General features: G+C 37.4%; 1 protein-coding gene across 1 annotated transcript in view; it reads right to left on the bottom strand.

Annotated features, from left to right (window-relative positions):
• The window catches only part of CDC40 (cell division cycle 40), a 37836-nt gene that overhangs the window by 10825 nt on the left and 18409 nt on the right, over nucleotides 1-8602 (bottom strand). The window contains exons 4-9 of the mRNA XM_042017271.1: nucleotides 7335-7418; nucleotides 5232-5371; nucleotides 4553-4649; nucleotides 2740-2879; nucleotides 1060-1134; nucleotides 366-411 (exon numbers count right to left, since the gene is read on the bottom strand). Coding sequence (XP_041873205.1) covers nucleotides 366-411; nucleotides 1060-1134; nucleotides 2740-2879; nucleotides 4553-4649; nucleotides 5232-5371; nucleotides 7335-7418 — 582 coding nt within the window. The remainder of the gene's footprint in view (nucleotides 1-365; nucleotides 412-1059; nucleotides 1135-2739; nucleotides 2880-4552; nucleotides 4650-5231; nucleotides 5372-7334; nucleotides 7419-8602) is intronic.

Below are 8602 nucleotides of genomic sequence, written 5' to 3'. Positions count from 1 at the left end.
CCCCCCCCCCCCCCCCCAGTTAAATACAGAGGGTTGCTGTTTTCAACATGAACATGGGGCAATTTAATGTCAAAATTTTGCCTTTCAAAAGGAGTCTTGCATAAAGTATTGATGACTGTAGTACACTAATGTTTTAAGGGTTGTAAGGTGTTACACATCAATATTAAATTGCTTGGTATAATGACAAAGTTCTTAATGAAATGTGCATCTTTTTCACTTCTTACTGTCAATATCATACCAAACACCCATTGCCTTGGATGCACACAAGTCTTCTCTATGAAAATAAGCTATTAATAAGCTAACCTAAATCATATTCTTCCAGGAAGTTGTTCTAGATGTAAATGAGTTTAAAAAAAGACTATTACCAATAAATGTTCGTAGACATCTTCGATCACCATATACTTCCCACAGCTTCAAAAAAAGGATGGGGGGGAAACAAGTCAATTGTCAAACAATAATGGCTGAAATTAAGTGCAAACATACATGGCAACATTTTTAAAGAAATTAATTGCAAACATATACCATTTACTGATTAATCTATCCAGAAATTCACCAGAATGCTGTCACCTTCCTGTTAGCAAAATCCCCTTAGAATAACTAAAACTCCCATACCATATACCAACTTTAATGACTTAAGGTTTTGCTACTGAAAAAACCCCCCAAAACATCAGCTTTCTGATGTTATATGCTGAAGTGAGGTTAGTTCACACTGCAAATGCCTCAGCAAAAGACTTCAGCAGAGACCTATTGTTAGTAGTTGTAAAACTACGCTTCACAGAAAATGAATTAATATAACAACAAAGGCAATAACGTGAGAAACTTGTGACCTTTTAAATGCTATTAATAAACAACTAACACTGTTCTAACAGCCTCAGTCTTATGTACTATTTCTGTCTTTGTTCCAATGAATTTGTAATTTAAAAATTAAGTGAGAAAAATAAAAGCAACACAGACAAAAGGTATTTGGTAGAAGTACCAAATGTTTATGTATCCTAAAATGCACTGTCTGTATTCCAGGATGGTATAAAACGTATACATGAAAACAGAAAAATAACTCACCTTAATTTTGCAATCCATAGAGCAAGACAACAATATATGCCCAGACAGAGGAAACAATCTGACTGCACTGACACCCTGTAAATAATAACATTAGTTAACAGTAAGTGAATCATCTAGATGTTTCCTCAGTTCATTTGCCCTCTTTTCCAAGCAAAAAGCTAAAGCTTATCTTCATAAAATACAGATACAGATACTGTATCTTGAAAAGAAATAACCTGCCCACATCCTATTTTAGAAACAGTGATGTATTCCGAACAATTGTTATTGGAAAAAAATTGATTCACTTTAACAGCTGTATATATAATCTCCTTCAACATCCACACCATTACTGTGGTAAACATAGCAAATAAATACAAACTGAGGGTTGGGGGACTGTCTCTGTACAACAAGCCTTTCCAAGTGGGGCAGGTGAGGAATTTAAAAAAAAAAAAGTTTTGGCCAGCTCAATTTCTTACATATACTACCAGTGCCCTCTGCCCACTGAGCTCAGATTTCCTGAGCACAGCATCTTCACAGCTGTCTGTATTTCATGTACTCCTTTCTGGGAACTCCAAAGAACCCCAAGTACTTGTGGTTTTAATGTTCCTCCTTTCCATTTCATATCAATTACTCTAGTCATATGCCATCGAGTTCCTCCCTCCCATCCCTGGTTGGAGCTGGGTATTTTATCCTCCCTATTATTATCTACTTATATCCCTCAGCTTTTCTAAATTTGTCAGCCCATTTTTCTTTTGCCTCTCTCACCGATATCATTATTCATTTTGTTTGAAGGAAAAAGCTATTTTACACATCAGTCTGTTGTAATAGGATAATAGGCAGAGGAGTGACTGGAGCTTTGGGGAGGAGATGTCATTCTGGAAAGCCCTGATAGTTTTGCAGCTATAAGCTCGTTGATGCAGCAATCATTAAAGAAGAGCTCAGAGATATGACTCAACTAAAAAAATGGGTAAAAGCTAGAAACATTCCCTGTGTCCTCCCTTCTTCCATCTTTCAAATATTATTAAGGTGCTGTCCACTGCAGTGCAGCATATTCCCCCTCAAGCAATACTTAAAATTAGTGACAAAAGAAGCAGCAAATTGAGTTTATGCTACCCTGAGCAGTGAAACACTTTCTTAATACCAGAAGTGTGTATATAGTTTTGGTATCTGACACAAGAAGGAACTGTGGATGTTAAGCAGCATCAAAAAAAAAACCTCGTACCAAGACACACATGTCAAAGGTATTAGCTGTATTTGGGAAACCTGTAATACTGATGCACCACGATCACAAAAGCTATGTAACTTTTCCAAAGTTTGATACGAAACAGCCCTTAAGTACTTTTACTACAAAAAACCCTCAACCTCCAAACATTCTTAGGAATCTCTAGAATTAGCCTTACTGTTATTCGCATGGTAGTTTAGGAAATCATTTCAAAACCTGCAGAAGTCACTGAATAATACTTTTCCCTTTAAGGTAGGTCAGGAAGTCACAATGTTAACACAAAAGTATATGCAGCTAGACAACTGCAACTGAGCAGGCAAACACCTTGTGTGAGAATGTAATGCAACCAATTACATGCAGAGTATGGTAAAGAGTAAAATACTCTTCTCTTCTACTGATTCTTCAGTTTTCTAGAAATTACTAGCTGCAGACCGAAAATTAAATGGGTTGTTACGCTGTACGCTCACAAACATTCCTACCTTTGTATGCCCGGACCACACATGGATTTGTTTCTTTGGAAGATAGCATTTCTCAGGTGGTACTGTAGAACGGAGATTAACTCCAACATCTTGAGGGACATGAAGATAAGATCTCCCCTGATAGTCATACATTTCTTTAACTGAAAAGGTAAACACAGAATTCTGAGAATCCATATTTTAAGAGGTTATAATCTTTGAAAGGCTCAACAACTCACACAGTTACAATTTTTCTCAACAGAGCTGCTCTGCTGTAGAGGGAGAGGCGAGAGAGCGGGTGTAAGAAAAAACAACTTCATAGGATACAGATGTGGAATCTTATTTGACATCAGTTAAACTGTGTCATTTCAGCAAAGTCTGCCTGGAATCTGACAATCCAAACATTAAGAAAATCTTTCTCCTATACATGTTACTCATCATCAAACAGCAAGAGAGCTCCCCTGACCAAAAAGACTTTGCTTAGATTCATAGATTAAAACGTGCAACTCTAACCCTGACATTTGCTTGCAACTCACGTTCTGGCCAGCTCTGTGCTGTGCCAGTCATGTCAACAGAATTACAAATCAAGGAAGAAAGGATTCATTTGGCCAGCACGAACCAATATTGGTCAGCAGCAGCCAACAGCTGCTCTTTAACTAGATTTAAGAAGCGACTGGACAGTCAGAAACACAGGGATGCATTGTGCATGAAAACGGATTATTTCAGAGTAGACGCACGCTGGGTAGCCATGACAATAAACTGTGCCCTGATTAAATTAATTTCTCAGTTTCTGGAATGTTGTTATGGCAGTTTTGGTTGTACACTTGCACAGTATCCATGCTTACACACATCTTCAAAATGGCGTATTTCTGGAACGTTTGTGTGTGAGGAGATCACAGTTTATATGGCAAGGTCTCTCATTGTGAAATTTCAGGTAGAGAGCACAAAAACATGGATACGAAATAATTAGTCCATAGGGGGCTCAGTGGCTAAAGTTTCATGTTTGTTATTCTCACTGCTGTTCAATAAATACTGTCATGATCTACTACACATAAACAGAACAAAGTACTAGTGTCAGCAACGCGTATCTCACAGGCACCACTTCTTCCTCAACGCACACTAGAGAGGATGCTCCCAGCTTGTGCGTGTGAGCCTGGCTGTAGAAACTGGTACACAAAGAGAGACCCTGTTTACCAAACTACATGCACCAAGCAGTGTAACACAGGGCTGTTTTGTATACAGACAGCTGAAGTAACAGTTTCAAAAAATTACTGCATTTTACTGACTTAGCAAACCATTTTCTTTGAAGGTGCCACATATTACAGGCTTCCGTAGGGTAATTAATTGATACACAGTTATTCATAGTATGATGGCAAGAACGTTTACATTAAAAATTGAGGAAATGTAAAGTCCAAGTGATTTTCTAAATTGTTCATAAACCATAACTCAGAACACTACCTGCTGATGAAAATACTGACATAAAACTACAGTAATTCTGAAGATGAAACTAAGCCAAACTCATAACTTCAATATGTTTGCTCTGTGAAACAGGAAAGGGATATGTGCATCTAGTAACATTAAAAATAAATAAATAAAACCAGTACCCTGAAAAACAACATTTCCACACTGCTCTTCACAGTACAAAGTGGAATTAGTCCAAGTTTATCTTTTCCTCTGTCCTTTATGCTTATGCCTGTGAGTGCTGTTATCTCCAATACAGAAACATCAAGGTGCCTCAGCAAACTGCTGAGGCTGTCTGCCATCCTTACTAATTAACACAGCAGGCAAGAAAACACAGCGAGCTAGAAAATGAGAACAGCCAGGAAGATGCCATTACCATGTAATATAGTCTTCTCCTCTCCAGGTTTGTCATCTTCTAGTTTTCCTCTCTTCTGCCTCTTAGCTGTTATTTCATCCAACTCCTTCTGCTCTTCCTGGAAAAAATAAAATATGATCTCTTAAAAACTCAGCATTCAGAATCACATAACAAAATCCAGAACCGTACTACTGTTTACTCACTATTAGATGAGATTAGAAATATTTCTAAGCATCAATAAAGAGAATACACTTATCAAAACAAAAACTTGGAAAGTTATGCACACTGAAAAGAATTATTATCCTTTAATTCATAGACTAAAGCTAAGCACTGACTGGACAAGAAGGACATCTGTTGTTTGGATGGTTCAGGGTGTGTGTATTTGTCTGTGAGATATTGGGGGTTTTCATTTGCCAGTTTTTTTCAAAAAAGTTTTACTTTCATTTTTTTTTTCCAAGCTGCTTCTTTTAATCAGACTCCATACACAGACTGAATTAATTTTATTTCCAAAAAGTGTTCCAAATAATTGAATGCAGAGTATTTGGAACATCCTATTTGGACATACCACCCAAAATGTTTCTATTAGCCCAAAGCATAGCATGGATCTTCTGCTTGGACAAGCACTAGTGTAGCTGTATCTCTGTTGAAACCACTGCCATGTACTAAAAATTTGTATCCATTTTGTTAAAGGAGTACTTACTTCTGATGGTTTGGCTACTTCTTTTTCATCAACATACTTTGCCCATGGTCCCAGAAAACCATCAATATTAGATGCATCATTCTCCTTGAATTTCTTCCTTTTTTCAATTTTCCTCTGTCCTGTTTCAAACACTGTTAAACCTGAAGAAGGAAACAATACACTGACTAACTGCTAACATAGAATACAACATCAGAGGTCACACCATAGTCACTTTAAAAGAAAAAGCCACCACTGTCGCCCCTTTCAGTATAAGGGACAACATGGAAAATGTATTTGAGCAAAATTGGCCAAAGCATTGCTCACTTTTCCATTTACGAACACTGCTAACTATGCACACTAACAGAGGAACCACTTTAACTGTGTATCCTTGCTTGTTAGAGTATTTAACCATGCATGTATCCATGATTTTTTAACAGTAAGTCTGCAGATTGTATGAATACATCAATTTTCATACTTTAAATAGTGTAGTTTTCTAAAGTAGAGTCTTCTTGGTTTCTGATCCCTCTGACGCCTCTCAGTTTCAAAAAAACTTGCCCCAAACCAAAAGTAAGACAAGTCTCCTAAAACCCCAAACACAACTGTGTATTTTAATTTAGTAAAAATTCATAGAATAATAGAATAGTTTGGGTTGAAAGTGACCTTTAAAGGTCATGTACTCCAACTACCTTGCAATACGCAGCAACATCTTCAACCAGATCAGGCTGCTCAGTCCAACCTGAACTTGAATGTTTCGAGGGATGGGGCACCCACTACATGTCTGGGCAACTTGTTCTAGTATTTCACCAACCACATTGTAAAATATTTCCTCCTTATAACTTAGTCTGAATCTATCCTCTTTTAGCTTAAAATCATTACCCTTGTCCTATTGCTACAGGCCCTATTAAAAAGACTGTCACTATTGACAGAGTCATCTCTCTCCAACCATTATTTTGTTCTTTCATAGAAATACTAGCTTTTCACAAATATTGTACCCTCAGAATTTCATGTGTCAAAACCACTGTACAATATAGACATGGGAGGAAAAAAAAATGGTAGGTAATTATTTTAACATCTTTTGAGATTTCAAGCTTGTATACACAATTATGTTCAATTTTCAAACAATGTTTTTCTACAGCAGTAGTAATACCCATCTAGTGCAAAAGAGACAAAAGAAGCTTTATACAAACAAGAGGGAAATAGGCAATCTAAAAAGTTAAGTAGTGATCAGAAGGAATCACACATTAATCAAGGGTTTTCTTAAAATGAAGTATGAAATTCCGTTACGAAAAGGGTTTTTTTGAATTTTTTTTAATGGTTTAATCTTACTAATTTCCTTCTTTGGAAGGAAAGAGTGAAATAAGCGTGGATATATCCCGAGGAAGAGGACACAGAAATAAAGATCCTTTGTGTACCCATGTGAATACGATGTTTGAAAAAGACATGCAAGGCAAAGCATAACCACGATGTTTATACAGGTACAGTTTTCCAATGCGAACTTTGAGTCCCCAAGTCCCTTTGAGTATTAAATATCTCGTATCAAAGTATTAATTACAAACCCCATGCCTCTGGTAGTCAATCCTCCCAGTGGAACGCCACACTGTTACCATTTGGCAACCTTCCAGTGGTTTTTCTTTTCCAAATAACCCAAAGAGCTTAACTCTGCTAAGCAGAGATAACATACAGCTCCCAACAGGAGTGCCAGAGGTTGCACACAGAGTGATCAGTGTGCTCCTGAGAAGCAATTATGGTGATTAGCTCAACATACAGGTATCCTAATGCAGACACATGACAACGTTAGCTAAGACAGAATTTAGGAGGACCAAAAAGGTGTTTCAAATTGTACAGATAAATTGTATTCATGCAATGGCACATTGCAAATCCTATTTTGCAATTTGTTGTGACAGCCTGAAACATTTGCTACTTCAAGGAAACAAAACACTCCAATATCTCTCTTCCCCCTCTACATTAAAATTGCAACACATCTCTTTCTTTATTGTGTTTTTGGACATGGGTAAGTCTCCCATAATACCTTCCTTTGCTAATACCTATTCCATTTCTTAGTAAAGAAGAAATGAAAACAGTTAAGAGATGCAAGTAATTTATACAGGATTCTGAATTAATTACCTTGATTTTTTTCAGCTTCTTCTACAGAACCAATATATTTGGTGGCAGCTTCGGGGTTATCTACAGAGGGATCTAATGCATAACCTGAAACAAGAGGAAAAAAAATACTGCTATTTCAAGCTTTTCAGTTTTGTACAAGTTTTACTATTCTGCCCCTCTGTAAATTCTTTCCTGTTGACTCTGAATGAACTGGGGATGATGAAGGATTGAAACTTTGCAATCCCATTAACTTTTCACTTGGCCTGAGTATAAAGATTACTATGTAGTAGTACCATGAGGCCCATGAGTACATATTGCTATCAGAATGCTTAAATTTGCACAACACAGAGAAAAAAAGAAATATAATAGGCAACAGTTAATAACACAAGATACATAACATAAGATACAAAGGGTGGGTAATCACAAGAAGCCAAGTCACAGAATCCAGTGGGAAGGGACTCCAGGATGCCCCTGCTCCAAGCGAGGACAACGCTGAATTCAGGCCAGTTTGCTGCAATGCAAACATTAGATTTTGAAATGCCACAGCAACCTCTTCTCGTTGTAACATGGCACAAGGAAAAGACTAGCTCAAAATCTTATGTCAGTGACACATGATGTTAAACAAATGCTGCGTTAGCACAGGGCACTGCTCCTTGGTTTGCAAAGCCAGTAAGTCACGTGGAAACCAGCCTTGTGGCTGCCGCATACAGAGAGCCCTCTGGCTTCAGCAACAGCCTCCTGCTCTGCCCACTATTTCTGGTGGGTCAAAGAGAGTGCTACTCTTCTTTGGCAGTCCTGGGGTGGCAGCAGCTGGAAGGCAGAGGGCAGAGGTGGGGGGAAAAAATAAAATCAAATGAAGTTTTCTAGGGCTTTGCGTGTATTGTGTCTCCCACAGCAAAAATTACTTTATCCTCCTCCTGCCAGAATTGGGAAAGCTTGTTTCTTCAACTTGAAAGGAGTTGCTTTAACTAATGTGGATGGTACCAGAAGCAGCAGTCATGGCTTTTAATTTTTAAAAAAATTAAGTATTCACATCTTCTTTTCCTGACTACGACTATTGAGCCTCATTAAAAACAAAACAAAACAAAAAAACCCCAACCACAACAAAATCTGCAGCATTTACTCTTATAAATACTTTACAAAATGAACCACCATTTCATAGCTACTCAGGATATTTACAATTTTACTACATATATCTAACTTTTTTTCTCCATTTCTCCTGAACTGGATAGCATGATCTTATAAGATAGACAAATAAATTCATTTGGTTTCCAAGGAACAGGTGGTGT

This window comes from Corvus kubaryi, unplaced genomic scaffold (genome assembly GCF_017639235.1).
Source record: "Corvus kubaryi isolate FWS band 111438036 unplaced genomic scaffold, C.kubaryi_AGA036_p1.0 split3-73, whole genome shotgun sequence".
In the NCBI taxonomy this organism is placed as follows: domain Eukaryota; kingdom Metazoa; phylum Chordata; class Aves; order Passeriformes; family Corvidae; genus Corvus; species Corvus kubaryi.
The sequence above is the reverse complement of the archived record's forward strand: the minus strand, read 5'-3'. Positions and strand labels throughout refer to the sequence as shown.